Source organism: Polypterus senegalus, chromosome 6, assembly GCF_016835505.1.
Source record: "Polypterus senegalus isolate Bchr_013 chromosome 6, ASM1683550v1, whole genome shotgun sequence".
Taxonomy (NCBI): Eukaryota; Metazoa; Chordata; class Cladistia; order Polypteriformes; family Polypteridae; genus Polypterus; species Polypterus senegalus.
In genome coordinates, this window is record NC_053159.1 from 78,442,593 (window position 1) to 78,466,826 (window position 24,234).

Here is a 24,234-nt window from a genome sequence, read left to right on the forward strand (position 1 = left end):
GAATGTAAAAATATTTTTTCTTAACTACAGGGGCTGTGTTGCGTTTTCAGTATGTGGACTGTGTTTCTGCTTGAAGCGATGTTTCATAAGGCTTGCACATAGCTACAGCAAGGTGTCTAGTTTTCAAACAAAGGTCTGAACTGTTTCAAGTAGAACTGATGTGACTGGTGATTAAATGTGGTGCATGCAGCATGGAGGGATAGCTAGCAAGGTGGCCATGTGCAAGAATGTGTTCAGCACTACGTCTTTTTAAGGTATTGCCAAGTGCTGTCTATAAAACAACACAAAATAAGTTTGTTTTTTTTTAATTTTGGAATCTTAAACTACGGCTTATATGTAGATGTTCCTCAGGGAACTTAGCACATTTCAAAAATATAACACTTATCTTTGTGATGTAAAAGTATGGTAAAAGCAGAAGTTATTATCAAGTATGTGCTGGAAAAATAGAATAGACAATTTCCAACAAAGATAAATAAATCTAAAAATACATCCAAAAATATCTATCTATCTATCTATCTATATATATATATATATATATATATATATATATATATATATATATATATATATATATATATATATAGTGGTGTATGGCCGGCCATTTATCCCGGCCAATACCCCCAAGCCGCCAGGTGGAGCCCTCCCTGCAGTATGGAGGTTCCCCGAAGACCAGCAGGGCATCATGGACATTGCAGTTTTTATATGCAGCCCTGCTGGATGCCGTGGGGGCCACTAGGAGACGCTTCAGGGAGGAACAACGGGTATTTTCCCTACGCCCCAGAAGCACACATGGACAAGGGGTATGATGTGCTTCCGGGGTGAAGAAAAGGACATTTTACCTGACCCAGAAGTGATTGAGAGTCACATGGACTGAGGATTGAAACGCTTCCGGGTCAGGGTATTTAAAAAAACTGTGGGAGCTCCCAGACGGCGAGCTGAGCTGGGTGGAAGGGTGGCAACGCGTCGGGGAGTGGAGGATTGGTTTATTGTTTGCATTATTGTGATTATATGAGTATAGTGGAGGAGAGGGTGCTTTGTGCACTGTGGAGATTAAATAAAGTCAAGTATTGGACTTTTACCTGGTGTTTGGAGTCGTGGACAGGGGTTCAAGGAAACGAGAGCGCCCTATCTGTCACAATATATATATATATATATATATATATATATATATATATATATATATATATATATATATATATATATAGTAAAAGCAATAGACTCGACACACTTAAAAAGGTTTGGGGCAGCCACCCGTATATTATTGCTGGCTGCAAAAGATTCCTGTTGAATACAGAGATGTTCTCTATATCGAGTCCAAAACAGAACTGACAATGGTTTGTCAAGATGGCGGTTTTAAGGGATAGGACAGAAAGTGATGTGAGGGAACCGGAAGTGATGTTCTTCAGTAGTCAAAGTAGGTGCCAAAATTGATAATCTTCTAGGCACCAGAACTGGAAATGGTATTCTTCTGGGCGCCAGAACCGGAGGTGACGTCATATGATTTAAATCAGACAGGTTTTCCCGCGGCTGTTCTGTAGAGATAACAGGAGAAAGTTTAGTGCACCCCGCCACCCCCTGGCCTGGCCTGAAATTACCTTTGCTTTTCCATACAGCGTCTTCCTAGTCGCACATGTGTGACATGGCCCCCCCTCAGGCAAGACCCATCAGGTCGAGCGTACCTGTCCGAGCAGTCGTGGCATCGAGAAAGGGCATTGGCATTGGCTTGCAATACACCACGGCGATAAATGACCGAATACTTATAGGACTGTAGATCTAAAAACCACCTCGTGACACGTGGATTAGACTCCCTACGCAAAGCCATCCACTGTAATGGTGCATGGTCTGTCACAAGAGTGAATTCACGCCCCAAGAGGTAATATCTCAGCTGAGTAATCGCCCATTTAATAGCCAAAGCTTCCCGCTCCACTGCCGCATACCTGGTTTCACGATCCAGCAGTTTCCGGCTCAGGTGCATAATGGGGTGTTCAACTCTATCGACACTTTGGCTCAGCACAGCTCCAAGACCTGTGCCCGGAGCGTCCGTCTGGAGGATGAAAGGCATAGAAAAGTCCAGCACTTTCAATATAGGAGTTGATGTAAGGGCAATTTTCAGGTCACTGAATGCGGCCTCTGATGTCTCATCCCATACCACGTGATTAGGTCTCACCTTCTTTGTGAGGTTTGTCAAGGGTGTTGCTCTCTCAGAAAAATGGGGTGCAAACCGGCGATAGTAACCCGCTAAGCCGAGAAAGGCATGAATCAGCCTCTTGTTTATCGGACAGGGCCAATTCAAACGGTCATCTATTTTAGAACACTGTGGCCTCACCATACCCCAGCCCACTAGATAGCCTAAATATTTGGCTTCAACCAACCTAAAGTAGCATTTCTTCGGATTAATACGAAGACCAGCTTTTGCTAGTGACCGCAATACAGCTCGAACCTGCTGTAAGTGTTCCTCCCATGTGTTGGAATAGATGACAACGTCATCCAAGTAGGCAGCACTATATGAATTATGAGGATGGAGCACTTTGCCCACCAGACGTTGGAATGTCGCAGGTTCCCCATGTAATCCAAATGGGAGAACATGATACTGCCAGTGCCCGCTAGGGGAGCTAAACGTTGAATTTTCCTTAGCAGAGTCTGTTAAAGGAACCTGCCAGTACCCCTTAGTCATATCTAAAGTAGTCAAGAATTTAGCGTTACCTAGCCGTTCGAGGAGGTCGTCCACTCGCGGCATTGAATAGGCATTGAATTGGGAGACTTGGTTAAGCCGACGGAAGTCATTACTGAACCTCCAAATTCCATCAGGCTTACTGACCATGACAATAGGACTGGATCAGGGACTATAACTTTCCTCAATCACACCAAGGTCCAGCATGCGTCTGATCTCTAGCTCCACTTCAGCCTTTTTTGCCTTAGGAATTCTGTATGGGCGTTCTCGGACTGTAACCCCAGGTTTCGTCACAATGTCATGCGCAATCAGGGTGGTCCGTCCTGGATTTTCATTTACCACCTCAGGGACAGACAGAATAACTACTTCGAGCCCCTGTTGTTGTTGGCAAGTCAGATTATCTCCAAAATTAAGGTTTAATTTATGAGCTCGAGATCCCTGTCCTTCCACGGTTTCAGCAGTTTGACATGATAAATCCGCTCGCTGGGATGATGATTCGGTTGTTTCACCAAATAATCGACCAGTCCCTTCCTCTCCTTAATTTCATAGGGGCCTTGCCAATGAGCCAGTAATTTAAAATGTGAGGTAGAAAATAAAAATATGACTCGATCTCCTGGGCGAAACTCCCAAAGAGTCGTACCACGGTTATAGCATCGAACCTGTGCTGCTTGCACCTTTTCCATATGTGTTTTCAATATAGGTCTGATCTTTTCAAATCTATTGCGTAATTGTACGATATATTCCAATATACTTTGTATTTTTTGACGGTAGGGCCTCTTCCTCCCAGCCTTCTTTTACAATGTATAATATGCCCCGGGGTTGTCATCCATATACTGTAATAATTCAAAAGGTGAGAACCCCGTGGAGGCTTGTGGGACTTCCCAATATGCAAAAAGGATGAGGGGGAGGAGCTGATCCCAGTTCCTTCCGTCCTCGTTGACTATATTACATAACATCTGTTTGAGAGTTTTACTGAACCTCTCAACAAGACTGTCGGTTTGAGGACGATATACTGAAGTTTTTAAATGTTTTATTTGAAGTAGCTTGGCAGTCTCCCTAAACGTCTGCGAGGTAAAAGGCACCCCGTGATCCATCAGGATTTCCTTAGGGATGCCAAAACGCGCAAATACCCCTACTAATTCCCGTGTGATAGATTTTGAAGTTGCTGAGCGCAGTGGAACAGCTTCCGGAAACTGGGTAGCATAATCTACCAGGACCAAAATTTTTATATATGACTTGATGGTTCATATATATGGTTGAGGGTTCTAGGGGTCCTACTATGTCGACCCCAATATGCTCAAAAAGGACATCTATTAAGGGTAATGGAACTAGAGGAGCACTGTTCCTCCTAGGAATCTGCCTCAATTGACACCCTGGACAGGATGTACAAAAGCAGCTGACCTCCTCATTAATTCCGGGCCAAAAGGACACTAGTGTTTATTGATGATGTGACACAGGACAGAAGCAGCCGAATGAATTCTGAGGTGTTCAGAGACATACTGTCTGCTCTAATCCAGCTAAATGCAGTCAAATTGATTGGGCGGCGTTTCATGATACAGATGGACAATGACCCAAAACATACAGCCAAAGCAACCCAGGAGTTTATTAAAGCAAAGAAATGGAAAATTCTTCAATGGCCAAGTCAGTCACCTGGTCTTAACCCAATTGAGCATGCATTTCACTTGTTGAAGACTAACCTTCGGACAGAAAGGCCCACAAACAAAGAGCAACTGAAAGCCGCTGCAGTAAAGGATTGGCAGAGCATTAAAAAGGAGGAAACCCAGCATCTGGTGATGCCCATGAGTTCAAGACTTCAGACTATCATTGCCAGCAAAGGGTGTTCAACCAAGTATTAGAAATTAACATTTTATTTTCAGTTATTTAATTTATCCAATTACTTTTGAGCCCCTGAAATGAAGGGATTGTGTTAAAAAATGTTTTAGTGGCCTCACATTTTTATGCAATCTTTTTGTTCAACCCACTGAATTAAAGCTGAAAGTCTGCACTTCAACTGCATCTGAGTTGTTTCATTTAAAATTCACTGTGGTAATGTACAGAACCAAAATTAGAAAAAAGTTGTCTCTGTCCAAATATTTATTGACCTAACTGTATATACATTCATACATACACATATATATAGATATACACATTCTCAAACCCACTTAATCCAAATTTAGGATTAGTGGACTGGGGTACAGTGTTGTGGGGTAAGGTTGAAGATTATCCTGGTAGCATATCTGTTACACAAACATGCCCTTTTTTGGGGATGACAAAGAAACGCTGGAACACACTGAAGAAAACCAATGCAGACACCACAAGAACCTACAAACTCCACTCAGACTGCATCTGCTGAGAAGATTATAAACCAAGGACTCAGGATGTTTGAAGCAACAGCAAAGTGCCAAATTAACAAACAAATAAAAATACATTAAGTGAAAACTAATTATTTTAAGATCAAATAAAAAAAAAATAGCTATAACATTTTTGTTTTTTTTGCCCTGTCTACACAAATACGCATGCCCTGGCCTTATACAGGAAATTAAAATCAGCAGACCCATTCATTTCAAGAAAGTTTGTAATACTTCTGGACCTTACCAAAGTGGCTACCAAATTACCATCTTCTCATCAAGGTGAGTCCTTGTTTCCTTTGCAAACATTTCAAATATACTTTATCTGTTGTTTTAAACAGAAGTTGAACCACATCTTCTTGTTTCACCTGTTTTTTTAGGATAATGTACATTGAATACAAGGTAAATTTAAGTTAATAATTTATGCCTAAAATAAAACTTTAAGAATCTAAATGAATAGGCCTGTTCTCTAGATTTTCATTGTTGGTCCCGAGGGCTGTAGGTTCTTGCACCAGCTAATTTTACAATTATTATATGTTTTGTTATAGCTCTCATTCTGGCACATCACATCTTTCTACATTGTATTTTTAGAGAAAATCATCCAGATGATTTTTGGACCAGAACAATTAAGAGTTTCCAGACATGTTCATTTTTTTCTCCAATTGATTTCTAAATGTTTTGCTAAAACAAATAGTGAGATGCTGGTTGCTTTGTTATTTGCCTCTTATTGGTATTTTGAAGCTTAACTAAAAATGAAAGAAGTATTATTATTATTATTATATATATTGTTTTACATAGCACACACGTTCAAAGCACTTTACATAAATTCAAAATGAACAACAGGGCAGATACAACATTGGAAACAAAAAATATCTTCATAAAACACAAAGTAAAGATAAATACAAATCTTTAATTTAGAGTATAATGTATACTTTTTTATAACAAAATATGCAAATACTATAAGAAATCCCTGAACAAATAACATAATTTGTGATACAAACTTAAATTATCCTGAGCATCTGGACAGAGAGAGAGTAAACCAAGAGAATGTCAGGGCAAGTTAAATACCTTCCTGAACAAATGAGTTTTTTTAAAAGAGTGAATTGAGTCAGCTGATCTCATTAATTTAGGGAGGACATTCCAAAGTGCATCAGGCTGAAGGCTTTTTTACCCATAGAGCACAGGTTAGTTTGGGGCACAATGAGATTGCCAGAATCAGCGGACCTTAGTGGACAGAAAGGAGTATATTAATGGAGGAGGTTAATGACGTAGTCCAGTGCAAGGCCTTTTAAAGCTTTGTAGTTTAGTAATAGAATTTTATATTCAGTCCAGTAAGACACAAGGAGCCCATAAAGGTGGAGTAAAATGGGTTTTCTTTGTTCAGTGCTGCTGTTTTTTGTAACGACTCTTACAGCTGAGTTTTGAACCAACTGTAATGACATATTAGAAGGGACACCTTCCAGAAGGGAGTTACTGTAGTCAACGGGGATGTAATAAAAGCATGAACAGGTTTATCAGATTCAGAACAGTAGAAGAATGAGTGAACGCAGGCTATGTTATGAAGCTGGAAGTAAGAATATTTCCTAATGTGATTTATAATTATAGAATAAGAAAGGAAGGAGTTAAAAATGACACCAAGATTCCTAGTGTAAGATGAGTTATTATCATCAAGAGTGCTTGAAAAGAAGCTCATTTTCTTCAGCTGAGTTTTAGTGTCAATTAGCTTGACTTTGGTTTTATTACAGTTTCATTTTAAAGAATTATATTTAATTCCGGGCAGCACGGTGGCGCAGTGGTAGTGCTGCTGCCTCGCAGTTAGCAGACCCGGGTTCGCTTCCCAGGTCCTCCCTGCGTGGAGTTTGCATGTTCTCCCCGTGTCTGTGTGGGTTTCCTCCGGGCGCTCCGGTTTCCTCCCACAATCCAAAGACATGCAGGTTAGGTGGATTGGCGATTCTAAATTGGCCCTAGTGTGTGCTTGGTGTGGGTGTGTTTGTGTGTGTCCTGCGGTGGGTTGGCACCCTGCCCAGGATTGGTTCCTGCCTTGTGCCCTGTGTTGGCTGGGATTGGCTCCAGCAGACCCCCGTGACCCTGTATTCGGATTCAGCGGGTTGGAAAATGGATGGATGGATATTTAATTCCGGATTTAATTCCAAAGAGGCAAGTTGTGAGGCTGTAATGAACTTTCAGTTTAAACAAAGTAATAGATCTGAGTATCATCTGCATAACAATTGTAACCCAATCTAACTCTAAGAATAATATGGCCATGGGGAAGCCTGTAGTAAAATACAGATACAAACAGCGTATCGAGGAGTAATTTGATAACATCTAGCAGTAGGGAGGGTGTATATCTCCCTTGGCTGGAGGAGCAGCATCAGCCTCTAGTCCTGCAACTACACCAAATGAGGTCCACCCTGAGGAGGATCAACACCAACAGAGCTGCAGGACAGGACAAGGTGTCAGGTAAGACACTGAAAATATGTGCTGATCAATTTGCAGGAGTCTTTCTGGATATTTCCAACCTTTCTCTAACACTTGCAATGGTCTTTGTCTGCCTCAAATTTTCCATTATTGTGCCAGTGCCTAAAAAAATCAGCGGTCACTTGCCTTAATGATTACCACCCTGTGGCTCTGACACCAGTAATAATGAAGTGCTTTGAGAGAAACCTCCTAAAGTACATCAAGGATACCATCCCTGCTGGATTTGACAACCATCAAATATATGGTTGTGAAGTTTGAGGATGATACGACCGTGGTGGGTCTCATATCAGACAATGATGAGACTCACTACAGAGAGGAGATACAACACCTAGCACTATGGTGCTCAGCCAACAACCTCATCTTAAACACCAGCAAGACCAAAGAAATCACTGTGGACTATAGGAGGTCCAGAAGAACAGAACATGCTCCTATATTCATACATGAGGAGGCTGTAATGTGTGTGGACAATATCAAGTTCTTGGGTATCCAGATCACATCGGATCTGACCTGGTCTTTGAACACATCTCACCTGGTAAAGAAGGCCCAACAAAGACTCTTCTTCCTCAGGAAGATGAGACGTGCTGGATTCTCCTCTCAGTTGTGCACAGACCTCTACAGATCCACTATAGAAAGCATTCTCTGTCACAGTATGACATTGTGGTACAGCAGCTGCACAGCACAGGACAGGAACGACTTGGCACGGGTGGTGAGAACAGCACAGGGGATCGTGAGAAGTTCTCTCCTAGACCTGGACTCTGTATATGCTGGAAGGATGCAGAAGAGGGCCAAATGTATAGCTGCAGATCTCACCCATCCGGGAAATGGACTGTTTGTACCACTGCCTTCAGGAACGTGGTACAGAAACATAAAAACATATACCAGCAGACTAAAAGACAGCTTTTTCCCCAGAGCTGTGAAGTCCATCTGCCCCTGCTGATACACACACGTACATCTACATCTACCCCTAACCTGCCCCCCTGTAGACATGCACATACACTTTCCCTCATAATCACACTTGTATTCCTCACCTGCAGACCCACACACACAGATCATTGGTCTCTGCAGGCGTACTACCTCAGGAAAAGTCTGGAGTTGATGTTTTATTGCTGCTGTCTTTTATACTTATTATGTTTATTTTATTATTTATAGTTTATTGCGTATTTTAAGTATTATGCTTTGAAGCCGAGTCCTACCAAAAAAAAAATTTCTTATGTGTATGCATAATGACAAAAAAGAATTCTATTCTATTCTATTCTTTTGGCTTATTACTAGTTTAGTAACTAGAGAGCTGGGAGACTACAAGACACTCAAGAACATTAAAAAGAAAAGGTAAGTTAGAGAAAGGCTGAAAATAGTCTTTTTAACATTGGGGTTACCAAAGAGATTTTCAAAGTAAATGGCACAGAGTCAGTGTCGAGGGATGCATTTATTGATATTGTAACAGTGGGGATAATTTGTATTGTTGTCCACATATTGATTTGGCAAAATTTTACACCGGATGCCCTTCCTGACGTAACCCTCCCCATTTATCCGGGCTTGAGACGGGCATGAAGAAACACACTGGTTTGTGCATCCCCTGTGGCCGAAGAAGGAGAAGAAGAGGGGAGAGACGTGTCCAGAGGCAGGAGGAGAGGAGGAAAGTAAAGAGAGTGGAACTGAGGATACGAACTTTGAATGTTGGCAGTATGACTGGTAAGGGGAGAGAGTTAGCAGATATGATGGAGAGAGGGAAGGTTGATATATTTTGCGTGCAAGAGACTAAGTGGAAGGGGTGTAAGGCCAGATGGATTGGAGGTGGATTCAAATTGCTATATTGTGGTGTGGATGGGAGGAGAAATGGGGGTAGGAGTTATTCTGAAGGAACAGTATGTCAAGATTGTTTTGAAGGTGAAAAGAGTGTCAGGCAGATTAATGATTATGAAGCTGGAAATTGGAGGTGTGATGATGAATGTTGTTAGTGCATATGCACCACAAGTTGGGTGTGCAATGGGTGAGAAAGAAGATTTTTGGAGTGAGTTGGATGAAGTGATGAACAGTGTACCCAAGGGACAGAAAGTGGTGATTGGAGCGGATTTCAATGGCATGTTGGTGAAGGGAACAGTGGAGACGAGGAGGTGATGGGTAGGTATGGTGTCAAGGAGAGGAATGAAGAAGGTCAGAGGATAGTGGATTTTGCCAAAAGGATGGACATGGCTGTGGTGAATACGTATTTTAAGAAGAGGGAGGAACATAGGGTTACATACAAGAGTGGAGGAAGATGCACACAGGTAGATTACATCCTATGCAGAAGAGTTGATCTGAAGGAGATTGAAGACTGCAAAGTGGTGGCAGGGGAAAGTGTAGTTAAGCAGCATAGGATGGTGGTCTGTAGGATGACGTTGGAGATCAAGAAGAGGAAGAGAGTGAGGGCAGAGCCAAGGATCAAATGGTGGAAGTTGAAAAAGGAAGACTGCAAGGTTGAGTTTAGGGAGGAGGTGAGACAGGCACTGGGTGGTAGTGAAGAATTACCAGACAGTTGGGAAACTACAGCAGATGTAGTAAGGGTGACAGCAAGAAGGGTGCTTGGCGTGACATCTGGAAAGAGGAAGGAGGAAAAGGAAACCTGGTGGTGGAATGGGAAGTACAGGAGAGTATACAGAGGAAGAGGATGGCAAAGAAGAAGTGGGATAGTCAGAGAGATGCAGAAAGTAGACAAGAGTACAAGGAGATAAGGTGCAAGGTGAAGAGAGAGGTGGCGATGGCTAAAGAAAAGGCGTATGATGAGTTGTATCGGAGGTTGGACACAAAGGAGGGAGAAAAGGATCTGTAACGATTGGCTAGACAGAGGGACCGAGCTGGGAAAGATGTGCAGCAGGTTAGGGTAATAAAGGATAAAGATGGAAATGTACTCACAAGTGAGGAGAGTGTGTTGAGCAGATGGAAAGAGTACTTTGAGAGGCTGATGAATGAAGAGAATGAGAGAGAGAAGAGGTTGGATGATGTGGAGATAGTGAATCAGGAAGTGCAACGGATTAGCAATTAGGAAAGTAATGACAGCTATGAAGAGGATTAAAATGGAAAGGCTGTTGGTCCAGATGACATACCTATGGAAGCATGGAGGTGTTTAGGAGAGATGGCAGTGGAGTTTTTAACCAGATTGTTTAATGGAAAGTGAGAGGATGCCTGAGGAGTGGAGAAGAAGTGTACTGGTGCCAATATTTAAGAATAAGGGGGATGTGCAGGACTGCAGTAACTACAGGGGAATAAAATTGATGAGCCACAGCATGAAGTTATGGGAAAGAGTAGTGGAAGCTAGGTTAAGAAGTGAGGTGATGATTAGTGAGCAGCAGTATGGTTTCATGCCAAGAAAGAGCACCACAGATGCAATGTTTGCTCTGAGGATGTTGATGGAGAAGTTTAGAGAAGGCCAGAAGGAGTTGCATTGCATCTTTGTGGACCTGGAGAAAGCATATGACAGGGTGCCTCAAGAGGAGCTGTGGTATTGTATGAGGACGTCGGGAGTAGCAGAGAAGTATGTAAGAGTTGTACAGGATATGTATGAGGGAACTGTGACAGTGGTGATGTCTGCGGTAGGAGTGACGGATGCATTCAAGATGGAGGTGGGATTACATCAGGGATCAGCTCTGAGCCCTTTCTTATTTGCAATGGTCATGGACAGGTTGACAGACGAGATTAGACAGGAGTTCCCGTGGACTATGATGTTTGCTGATGACATTGTGATCTGTAGCTTGAGGAGACCCTGGAGAGGTGGAGATATGATCTAGAGAGGAGAGGAATGAAGGTCAGACGAACAAGACAGAATACATGTGTGTGAATGAGAGGGAGGTCAGTGGAATGGTGAGGATGCAGTGAGTAGAGTTGGTGAAGGTGGATGAGTTTAAATACTTGGGATCAACAGTACAGAGTAATGGGGATTGTGGAAGAGAGGTGAAAAAGAGAGTGCAGGCAGGGTGGAATGGGTGGAGAAGAGTGTCAGGAGTAATTTGGGACTATCGGGTATCAGCAAGAGTGAAAGGGAAGGTCTACAGGATGGTAGTGAGACCAGCTATGTTATATGGGCTGGAGACGGTGGCACTGACCAGAAAGCAGGAGACAGAGCTGGAGGTGGCAGAGTTAAAGATGCTAAGAGTTACATTGGGTATGATGAGGATGGATAGGATTAGAAATGAGTACATTAGAGGGTCAGCTCAAGTTGGATGTTTGGGAGATAAAGTCAGAGAGGCGAGATTGCGTTGGTTTGGACATGTGCAGAGGAGAGATGCTGGGTATATTGGGAGAAGGATGCTAAGGATAGAGCTGCCAGGGAAGAGGAAAAGAGGAAGGCCTAAGCGAAGGTTTATGGATGTGGTGAGAGAGGACATGCAGGTGATGGGTGTAACAGAACAAGATGCAGAGGACAGAAAGATATGGAAGAAGATGATCTGCTGTGGCAACTCCTAATGGGAGCAGTCGAAAGAAGAAGAAGTAACAGTGTGGATAATAGCATGAAGAAAAGTCTTGATTAGTGTGGTGGGAATGGGGTCTACCTCATGTTACAGAGTAGGTCATTAAAAAGTGTAGGTAAAACTGGTAAGACTTTGGAAAAAAAGCTGGATAGAAAGGGAAGACAGAAAAATAGAAAAGGAGGGTGAATTTTTATTAGTTAAATTATTTAGGTTTTTAATTTTATCACATAAAAAGTGAAGAAATTATTCATGATCTTCACTGGAAGATGTGACCGGGCCAAATGCAGATTGAAGTAGTTTACTAACGATAGAAAGAAAATAGTCAGGAGTAATCAATCAAACTTTAGCAAATGAAGTAGAAGACAGTAAGTCCAAAAACGCATATTGCTTTAGCAGCAATAGTTGAGTTTTAATTAAGAAACTAGGACTAAGACTGGGAACTCTGGCCTTTAACATCATCACCACTACTGTACAGGCACAAAGCTGAATTACTTTGTAAAGACTTACGTAGATGTAGGTAGTACTCTGATTCCTAGACCTTCAATACAGCAACGCTAACCAATGTACTGCCTTTGATTTGACCAATACAATATTTAATATAAACAATAATAAAGCTCTTTCACCTTAAAATGAGATGCAAAATGTACCACCTTGTAATTCAGCATTCAGGATGTTCATTTTTTGTAAATACATTTTTAACTTACTGCAAATAAAATGGCAAATGTGAAAGTGAATGCTTATGGTGATCAATTATCATTTGTAGATAGGGGTTACTAACTTAACTTAAGATAAATTAGTAATGATAGGGTGACGGTTCGCAAACTTAGTATTAGACTAACATGATTACTGTTGGTTTATGTTGCAACTATTTTTTTTATGTTAAACATTTTTTTGCTTTCTCTATTTCTTCCACTGAACAGTGTCATCTCCAGGCAGAGGAGTAGCTTCAGCGACAGACTGTTGTCACTGTCCTGCTCCACTGACAGACTGAGGAGATCGTTCCTCCCCCACACTATGCGACTCTTCAATTCCACCTGGGGGTTGGTAAACGCTAATGTTATTCAAAGTTATTTTCTGTTTTTACCTGCATTTTTATTATTCTTTATTTAATGTTGTTTTTTGTATCAGTATGCTGCTGCTGGATTATGTGAATTTCCCCTTGGGATTAATAAAGTATCTATCTATCTATCTATCTATCTATCTATCTATCTATCTATCTATCTATCTATCTATCTATCTATCTATCTATCTATCTATCTATCTATCTAATGTTCTCAAGTAGAAGTGGAATTTAATTAGCAGTTCGATTTTTGTAATTTGCACTTTTGACCTTGTTGACTGTCATAAGTCAAGAAAATTATTTAGAAATAACTAAGGGGGGAATGTAATAAAGCATGTGTTAAATATACTGTACATCCTATGTTTTTAAGCAAAACTTAAATCATACAGAGTGGCCTACATTTTCATTAAAAGAATGTGAGAAAAACCAAGTATGTCAATTAAAAAAAAAAAACAAACAAGAAACTTTGCCTCAGAAAAGTCAATTGGTTGAAATGAAAACCAGCAGCCACAGTAGTACTTCATAAGTGAGGTAGTAAAGCATATGTTAAGAAACTGGACCAAAGCCCACCTTTGACTTAGTGGTTGCAGGCACTTCTCTTCGTGCTGTAAAGGCCTTTTCTCACATGGTTCATCTGCAAATTTAAAAAGTTGAAAAGAAAAAGTCAGTCCTCTTTACATTTCATTATTACCAGTTTACATTGAAAGACGATTTTTTGAATTAGTTGACTTACCACATTTTTAAAGTTTTAATTTATTGTGCTTGCATTATAATCCTGACAAAGTAGCACTGCTTAAGTGGTTTCCTTTTTATTTAAAATAACATACGGTTCACTTGAAAACACTTGATACACAACATTGATCAGATACTCTATTATAAATTAAGATACTATTACCAATCAGACACTCATCTGTGCAAACTTATTTACACAGCAGTGTTACTCCTGCATTTATGAACATGTCATAACTAACTAGTTTTAGTTGTCCTACACACACACACACACACAAAAACTTCAGTCATACCTCTTGTATTGCAGACTTGGTATAATAAGTGGGGCTTGCATGCTGTAATGAACTTCATGTTTCTAATAGGATGACCCTTGGCACATTGGTTAAACCAAGAGAAAGCTCAGAGAGAAGTTCATCTAAAATTGGACTTCGTCATATTTTAAATAAGAATCTCTGGTTCCTTCAACTAAATTGAGATTAAGACATAATGTAACTACATTTTTTTAAAATAATGAAGGGACAGTGAATCAATTTTCACTTAAGCATTCCTGGTTGCAAAATCTTACCAAAGGTAAAAAAGGTCTAAGATGATTTCTGGTTTTATATAAGTAACACCTGAAATTTCAATATGGGTGTGAAGTCTTGATCTTCACGATAAATACAGTATATACACAAACACAAAAATGAAAACCACGACACTCTGCATGTTGTAGCTTGGCTCTGTGGTATTTTAATACTTCCTTCTGCATCCCTAAATAGCTGGACTTCTGGTTTTCCATGAACACAGTTAACCTCTAGGGTGTATGTAGTCTAGCCCTGCCTTTTGTTCCTTCTCATCCCTGCTCCCTAGGCAATTCTCCGTCTTCATACACTTTCTGCTCTTTCCACTCAAGTCCCAAAATATTATGAAAAAGAGTCCTTTTTATTTGCCTGCCTATGGCATCTATGGACACCAATCAGAACAAACTACCTGCACTGATGTACAACTGCATTACTCATTGCTAGATGGCGTATTAACATACTGGCTTTTAACAACAATTTTTAATATATGAGCATGAGTGAGACAAAACCCTTCTGAAAAAGTATGATCTAGATATTGTATATATTTTAATAGTATTGTCAGGCAACTGAATTATATAAGACTCATACATATAAATTGTGGACAGCACAGTAGTGTGGCACATAGCACTGCTGCTGCACAAATCCAGTGTTGTTTGTGAAGTCTGCCTATTCTCCACATGTCTTTTCTACAGGCTTCCCAGTTACCGCTCACAGTCCTATAATGTGTATATTAAGTTAATTTGTCTAAATTAACCCTGACTGTGTTTGTTTGCACTTTGACAGATTGACATCCCCTCTATGGTTTGTTTTTGCTTTGCATCCAATGGTTCTGGAATAGCCTTTGACTGATGCTGCAATGAAAAAAGGGGGTCTAGAAAACCAAATGATAGATGGATAAGGGAAATTATAAAAGATTAAAAGAAAGCAAATGAGACTGTTTATATGAAAATTGGCACCTTGTGCTTCTGCAACTCAGGATGCCAGAGTTAGAATTTAGCCACTTCAGTGGTTGTTGTTTGTTTAAAACCAGACACAGCTTAAAACCCTCACATATTAAAAAATAGCGTTTTTGTTTTTAAATTTAAATTGCAGTAGCGGCTGGCACAGTTCATCCTTGACTCCAGATACTCTTAGTTTTCCTCTCATAATCTAAAGATGAGCACATAAGTTTAATGAGCAATTGTAAATAGGTCTAGTGTGAGTAAGCATGCCTTGAAATGGATTTAAACATATCTTAGATTATTCCATGTTCAATTGTTTTTCTGCTTTCTTTTCTGAACGGTATAGAGATCAGGAAAGCTGGATCACCTCACGGGGAGATCACCGCACACTTTATGGTTCTGCCCCCTCACGGATCCTACATAGTCGGTCGTGTGCGAAGAATTCCTACTGTACATGTATTCCGTTTATCCTCTTTCACCCCCAAAGGTATGCTGGTCAGAGTAACTGGCGATTTCAAATTAGTTGTGTGCTAGTGTTTATGTGTGACTCGTTGGACTAGCATATCGTCCAGGGTTGTTTGGAATTAGACTGCACGGCTTTAACATTGTTAGGCTACAATGTTTAAATTTTAACTTGAACGCAAGTAAACCTAACCAGTTGCAAGTGGCAACAGGAGACGGTTTTATTCGTATCGTTTCATTTCTCCCGGGAGCCTGCAGGCGGCTCCTGTTCGCATGCGCGGCTACTCTATTGTTGTATCTCATTGAAGAAAGTCAAGTAAGCCAGGCTGGCTTTAGGACCCAGCTGACTGCCTCTTGGTGCCCCGTACCTGTCCGCCCCTACACCACTTTACCTGAAGTTTGGCTCCGTCTGATGCTCTGCTCCCGCTAGTCTGTAGCTTTATCAGCGCTCATGAAAATGCTGTATATTAGCTGCAGTTTAGTTTTGGTATGGTTGTCTTTGCCAGGCAGTTCGTTTGGCGAGGTAGTGTTCCGATGTCCCAGCTGCACCGCCGAGCGCCTGGCTAGCTGCCCGTTGCCCGTGACGTTCTGTACCGAGATTGTGCGGGAGCCCGGCTGCGGCTGCTGCCCAGTGTGCGCCCGCGATCAAGGCGAGAGCTGCGGCGTCTATACTCCACGCTGCTCCTCGGGTCTCCGATGCTATCCTGAACCGGGATCCGAATTACCCCTGCAAGAGTTGGTGCAGGGCAACGGGCGCTGCGGACGGAGGGACGATCGCGAGAATAAGGGTAGTTATGAGCATGGCATGGATACGGGTACGGGTAAGTTTCTTTCATTTTTCCGTTATGCCCGTATGGGTTTGGGTTTGTTCTACAGGCAGATTACCAAAAACATTTGTTAAAACCGCTAGCACCTGTTATAAAGTAGTCGGTTGTACGCCATAGATGGAATTTTGAGGTCACTTGTAAAACATCGGTAATTCAGTAAATAAACTACTCTAGTATAGCACACAAGGTGAATCAGTGGATGAATGGCCGAATTACATTACCAAAGATAATTTTTAAGTGAAGGAGAACATTTAGGATTATACAGGATTTACTTATGAGCTAAACACATCACAACAATATCTATCTTTCAGAATTATTGGGAAAAGTTTCTTTTACATCTTGCCCGTAATATATAGCAGAATTCATAATGATCTACAGATACTGGACATATGAATTAAGTGCTGACTGTTGCCAGATTTTTTTATTTGAAAAACATTTCTTTAGCTATCCACAGGTAGCTGTGCTTTCAAATAAATACTTTGTATTTGTTACTGAGAAAGAAGAACCTAGTAATTTTTGTCAATGTTATCTTGTTCAGATGGAAGTAGAAGTTAAATAATAGGTCTGCATTGAACTCATGGTGGTACGTAGTATAAAAATTTGATCACAGGTTTAAAGGGGAAATGTTTCCCTTTGAAAGTTACAAAGCATCTGTAATTGTTATGTGGATTTTATTTATGTAATATTTAATTGCTACTTAACATTTTGTATTGTTAACACAACAAAGTCATGGAACAAAGACTGAGCAACTTGGCTAATTCGACTAAATATTTAGCGTCTTTAACAATGCAACGTAGTAAAACTCAAAACTGGGTATTTACATTAATGATGTCACTTTAGTTTGAATTGTTTTCTGAATTATTGCTTCTTTGTGGATTGTTGCATTTATTAAAAGCTAAAGATGTAAATGTACTTTTCACTGTGTTGTAAAATCATATACAAAATGTGTTTGCTGAATTTAAGATAATATGAAGATTTTTTTTTTTGCCCATCAAGTTGATTCACATGATAATGATATTTTATTCTTGTACTGCGTTCTTGTCATAGATTAATTTTTAAATCTGATTATTTTAGCAGTTGAATATTTTTAACAGTACTATTAAAATTGCACAGGCCACTCTTATGGTATTTCATGCTTGTTTAATTGTTTTGGGTCTAGTAATCACATTTTAAAGTTTGTAATTAATACAAAATAATACATAAAAAATACACAGTTATGATTTGAAGGAAGCATTGATGTTTTGATGGTGGCCTTTAAGTGTCAAACGTGTCTGATCATCAATATCACTCATTTCTTTATACAGATTAAATTTCTTGGGTTTTAATACCCACTTATAATAAAAGTTCCATATGAAATATAATGCATATTTGTAAGTAAACAGAACATTGTTTATTAATCTAGGTAAAGCTTGGAATATCATCTTTTCTCTTTCACCTTTAGAAAGGTAACCTGCATTTTGATCATTGTTGGCTTAATGAATGTTAGAATGTAGGGCTGAAGAACAAATTGTTTATCCGCTTTCTTTTAAAACTACAGTTGTGGCAACAATTTGTGTTCAAGTAGAGGTACTTACCTGTTGTACAGTAAAACCTTTTCTTAGGTTTAAATGTGGTTAATTACAGATTGACTTTCTTTTTTTTATGTGTTTCATTTTTGATGAAAGATTTTACCTCTAGAAGGTGCCATTTCCAGGGGTAACATGTGAGAAAAGAATTGAGGAAAACAATAATATAAACAATGGTTTGTTATCTTTGACACACTTGAATAAAGTTTAATCTGTTCTTTAAATGCCTGATTTCCTGTGGTTTAAAAAATTCTCCAAAATGTGTTTGTTGGCACAGTACTTTGGAACTGACCGTTTAGCGCAATATTTGAGTTGTTTCAACTTTCCTGACCTCGGACCTTTATATTGAATTTACAGATGGAAGCATTGTTGGCCAGGAAATAAATCTCTTTGAGAACATACAAAAAGTTCTTTTATTAACACTGAGTTAATTTTTAAGTAACTGTTTCATTACCCTGTGCTGAGTTTTTTTTTTTTAACAGAGAAAACAATTCCCTTTTTCCTCTGTAGCTATCTCCCACTAATTTGGTGTAAATTTAAAGATTAATATAGTTTCTTATATTTTTCAAATGGTTTTTAAAGTCTGTTTTCAACCTTATGTAACTTTGACATATAACATATAAAGAGCTGGGAGGATGTAAAACATTGAATACATGGTGTGTTGTGCCAACCAAACTAATGTCCTCCTGGCTTCTCATCCCTATGTGGCTGTCTTGTCACTAAGGAATAAGTTGCTGGATGGCTCATATCTGCAGTTCTGCAGAATTTGTTTGTGTTTTGCAGTTAATTCTTTTGGTGTTCTGCTTTGTTGTTTCGAATGTGATGTGTTTATCAGTTTGTAACCTCAGAATTCTTATTACAAATCAATACTTTTAGAAACATATACACAATGTAAAAATACAAACAAAAATGTGAATGAATTATTTATTCGTTACATTTCAGTTTTCTTATGCATGCATCTATACTCACTCACCTTGGGCATACTTAGCAGTTCCAGCTAGTTTATCATGCATATTTTTGGAATGTATGACATAACAGAACACCTGGTGAAAACCTTTATGAACATGAGAATGTGCCAACTCAGTACAGACATTGACCAAATCTGAAACTGAACCTTGGTCCTTGGTTTAAACAGATTAACTTGCAAAGTACCCAACGTTGCCAATTTATTTTTGTAAATTAGTTGCATTTAATACATTTTCAGAAACGCTAATAACCTAAATGTTTACTGTTATGGTGAAATATGTGTGTTCCCTATATATAAAACCAATCAAAAATCTGCCCTGCACATGAGAAAAATTACGGCAAAAGGAAACAGGAAAATAATTTCACATTTTATTTTCATACTTCACTAATTTAAATATTATTAGCAAATGATTTTACTTAGTCTTCAGTTCCTAAGTAGCTATACTACCAGTTTACCTGCAGATTCCCTTTTTAATTAAAAAAAACAAACAAAAACAATAATTGATGATTAGCTAGTTTGGAAGTGTATTCTAGCAGAGCTTTTGAGCGTGAAGCTGCAAAGATCATTGTGCAAAGTATCAAAGCCTTTGTGTTAACGCTTTTAAAATGCAACAACATAGCAAGATGCAAGTCATTACAAAAAGGTTTCATCGTGTTTGGTAATTATGTTTTCTTCTACTGGTTTGTTTTCATTACCCCTACATCTGTTTGTGAATAATTTTTAAAATATTCTTTTAACATTTTGTCTGTAATGCTAATAGATGTCAGAGTTGTGTGTAGTCCTTTAACAAATTTGCTTTGGACACATTGCAGTACAAGCACAAAATCGTGCAGTTCAATTTTTGTTATACAAATACTGACATGAGATCTTATTTGTTCAAATCTTTACTGTTACGTAGAAGAAGAATCCATAGAATAAGAGATGGCATTTTCATAGTCAATGTTTAATAGACTGGCAAACTAATGTGGTCTTGAAGGTACATCTTGTTCTAAGGTCTTACGCTCCATTCCATTTGTAATAAGAAATCAGAATTTCCGAGTTCCCAGTCAGAATTCTCCATTGAAACACCACTTTAAGTCTGATTTCCAACACTGAAACGGAGCTGCTCTCTCTAGTCCGAGTCAGATTATGACTTCAATCCAAAATGGTAATACACACCACAAACATTAGTGAAAGCTGCAGTATTATACTGTTTATTAGTTCTTCTGTATATTTTGTGTCTCACTAAATTAGTTGTACACACAGTATGGCCCAACGTCTATCTGTGGACATGTTGCAACAGTGTTTGGGTACGTAAAATACTTAGTAATGCATTGTTATCAACTGCTATTTATTCCAATAGAGTAAGTACAACAAAGGTTTCCTTGGACGTGTCCATATTGGTTTTCCATATGTTTTAAAGGAACACAGTCAATTCGGTTGTGATATTATTCGTAGCTCCGACATCTGACTTCCAAGGTAAATGAAACGCAGCATTTTTTGCCCATCCCTGTAAGTAAAGTTGCAGTTACAGCTGAGCTAGCACAGCCTAACCTGTAGTACACCATTGTGTAGTCGTTTTTGCTATAACTATGATGTAGATGGTACTTAGAGCCTCCAGTTACTAGAAGTTAATAAGACGCTAATGAAAGTAAAACTTTAGACATAGGATACATAAAATAAATTTATATTGCAACTCTAAAGTAATGGTGTGAAGAGGTAACATAACAAGATAATGGATCAATGTAATCTTCAGTATTGTTACGTGTTGTGCTACACACAACCAAAATTGTTTTCTTATCAAAATGTGCTTAATGGGTCATTCAATTAAAGGCATTTTCTGTTAGCCCTCTCAATTGTTACTGGTCAGAATGTGATCCTGTTGTTGTAATTTGATTACAGCAGGGGTAATAGCTAAGAGTGTTTGTGTGTGTGTGTGAGTGTTTGACTTAGAGAATTAGGTATGTCAAGTAAAAATATTACTATACTCAAAATGTCTTGTTGAGTCAATACACATTTTAACGCCCACATGGAGATAAAAATAAAACAGCACAAAACCTTAATAGACTCTACATAACTTGAAAAATAGTTGTTTGCAAAACCTCTACACTGGTTCTGCAATACCTTGCAACCCAAATAGCATAGACACATTGCATGTTAGTGCAGCTTTAATGCAGGCAATCAGACAGATGAGAAATCCAAATTTTCAATACAGAAATTGAACATTGAACACCCTCTGAACTTGGAGTCTCAAATACTCAGATGCTCTGAGTTTTGATGTAATTCTGACCTTTGAACTTAGTCAGTTCCCCAAAATGAAAAAAAAGAATAAACTGCTCAGCAAGAAATCATATTATTGTGGTTAAATTGCTGTTGAAGTAACATGGTACACCTTTAATATTTAGTTTATTTTGTTATTATTTAGTTTGTTAATAACAAAATACACTAGATCTATTGCTTTTTAACAGACCTAGTAACAGCTCAACAGTAAACTCATGTTTCTCCAAAAAATCCAACTGGAAACTGTGGTGATTGCACTGAAGTGGGAAGTTAAAATGTCAAAGCTCCAAAAACTCGGATCCAATGTGAACGCAGCATAACTAACTCCTCTGGGGTACAAACCTCCACAGTCCTGTTGTAAGTTGCATTAATTAAAGCATAAAGTAAATGTGGCCAAAGATTACAACCACAATATGTAGAAGAACATTTTAAAACGGAAAAAAGCAATAATAGAAAAATGTCAGTCTAGCACATTTGAAAATGTAGAAATAAGCAGTAATAGAAAAATGTCAGTCTAATAACCTTCAAAATATCTTAAGAGATGACATTATTATTTGTGTTCTGGGTCTTTTTTATAAGGAAAACACCAGTTACATCACATGTACCTGTAACCATTCCCACCAGGTGACAAAACAATATAAAAAAATGTTCAAAAGTGATGCAAAAAAATATGGTCCACCAACTGATGCTTCTGACAGGGCAGAGTCACAGAGGGAGCTTATACAGAGAATAACAATTGTTAATTATAATAAAATCACAGTTAGCAGGGTGCTGTGTTGGGTATTATAAAATATCTTTAAACCATTCAGAAATGACAGGAAAGTCAGAATTTTTTTCAAATGAACATTGTTAGTTGAGTCCTCCCTGTGTGGAGTTTGCATGTTCTCCCCGTAGCTGCGTGGGTTTCCTCCGGGTGCTCCGGTTTCCTCCCACAGTCCAAAGACATGCAGATTAGGTGCATTGGCGATTCTAAATTGTCCCTAGTGTGTGCTTGGTGTATGTGTGTGTGTGTTTGTGCCTGCCCTGCGGGGGGTGGCACCCTGCCCGGTGTTTGTTTCTTGCCTTGCGCCCTGTGTTGGCTGGGATTGGCTCCAGCAGACCCCCGTGACCCTGTAGTTAGGAAATAGCGAAATAGCGGGTTGGATAATGGATGGATGGATGGATGGATTGTTAGTTGAGGAGCTGGCAATATAGAAATGGCCAGTGTGTTAAAATAGTCTTTAAGGTTGTGCGTGTCACCTGGAATAATTCCAGAAAATTGCAATTAGTGGATGAGGGTCTATTAAATTTTGATAAGCTTCCAAGGGCATGTTGAAAATAGATGCCCATTAAGATCTGAGTCTAAGGCAAAGCCAGTGGAGAGAGACTGGTGCTTGCCAGCACTTCCAGCACTTACTGTGTACATTTTAAAATCAAATTAGTCCCCAGCTTGTCCAAATAGAAGAATGTATTTTTTTTCTTTTTATGATTACAAAATTTTCTTTTCAGAATTCTTTTAGCAAACTGATGGTTTTGTAGTTTTTTTTAATAAGATTGAGAAATCAAATTGTTTATTAACAGTTAACGGGGGTAGCTTGGGAAATCGATTTATATTACAACTAAAAATTTCTGTGATTTACCTTTATTGGTAGAGATATTTACGCGCATAAAGAAAACAGATCATTTTACCTGCAACTGAAAATGGAATACAATTAATTAAATAATTTTATTTATGTGCTTAAAGCTAGCACATGGATTTTATTTCTACACAATGATTTTCTGATCAATTTTTTTTTAAATGTCTTTTGCCATTAGCACAATATAATTGGTTTGTCATGATTTTGTTTCTGCTTTTCCTGGTTAAGGTTATGGCAGCAACACACAGATCTATGCTAACCAGGCCTCTCTGGCATTTTCTCCAGTTCTTACCATGGAATTTTCAAACGCTTCAAGTTTAATTAATACCTACAGTGTAGTCAATTCAGTACATGCTGGGCTTACCCATTGGACTTCTCTCAGTGAGCGTGAGTATCTTGTACCTCAGTCAGTACCTTGTACACCTCCATTGACGGTGCCAGTTCCATCCTAATTACATGTCCAAACCATTTCAACTGGGTTTCTTTAAGAGTAGGAAGCTGTTATTCACTTTACATCCTTATTATATTGCCAAGCTCCCGACAACTTGTGGATGGTTCGCCAAACATTCTCATTTTGGTTAATTCTACTTGTCACCTTCTGCTTTCAGTTACAGGTGTTCATCAGTGGACAGTTCAACACCTCTCTTTATCTGAATTTCCAGAATATACAGACTATAGCACTAATTATTAACTTTTGGCCTAAGGCACTTTTCTCCCTGATATACCTACATGCATCCTTACATTTAAAAATGATACATTATATGGACAATCCATATATATCACAGAAATCCAGTAACAATTCACTACTCAGATCCAGTTGTTCTTCCACTTGGGACAACAGGATCAGTAGGTGGTATCCTCTTAAACACAGAATCCAATGTCTCAAAAAAGATCAAATACTATGAATAGTTGTTTGGTGCATGTTCGCTTACAAAAAGGCAAACTTTTCTGATCTGCAACTGAAACTTGCACTAAGGTGACCTTCTAGTCTGTCAGAACAAACTGCAACTGTATGGCACCCAGCCAGTGGCTTGTCAACCTCCCTATACACGCAGAGGTCTTTCTCATGCGATAATCCTAGAGTAAGAGAGAGAGAGAGACCACATAGATCAGAGTTTTACAGACATTTCTATGTTTCTATGTTTTCTGGTCAGTATTCTTCAGCCTGCTGCACAAGTCATGGCTTCTTCACCACCAGAAAAAAAAATAGTTTTCATTGCCATGGTCTAGTCACCTGAATGACATTTTACCCATCTCACATACTTCACCTTGTCCTTAATGAACAGGTCCTGTTAGCCTCATGTGG

General features: G+C 39.1%; 1 protein-coding gene across 2 annotated transcripts in view; it reads left to right on the plus strand.

Annotated features, from left to right (window-relative positions):
• The first annotated feature begins 16,056 nt into the window (after positions 1 to 16,056).
• The window catches only part of igfbp2a (insulin-like growth factor binding protein 2a), a 92,243-nt gene continuing 84,065 nt past the window's right edge, over positions 16,057 to 24,234 (plus strand). Inside the window, exon 1 of one of the 2 annotated variants that reach the window (XM_039756400.1) lies at positions 16,057 to 16,509. In XM_039756400.1, coding sequence (XP_039612334.1) covers positions 16,146 to 16,509 — 364 coding nt within the window. In that variant the 5' untranslated portion in view covers positions 16,057 to 16,145. Of the gene's footprint in view, positions 16,516 to 24,234 lie in introns of both variants that reach the window. The other variant, XM_039756399.1, reaches the window with a different exon arrangement.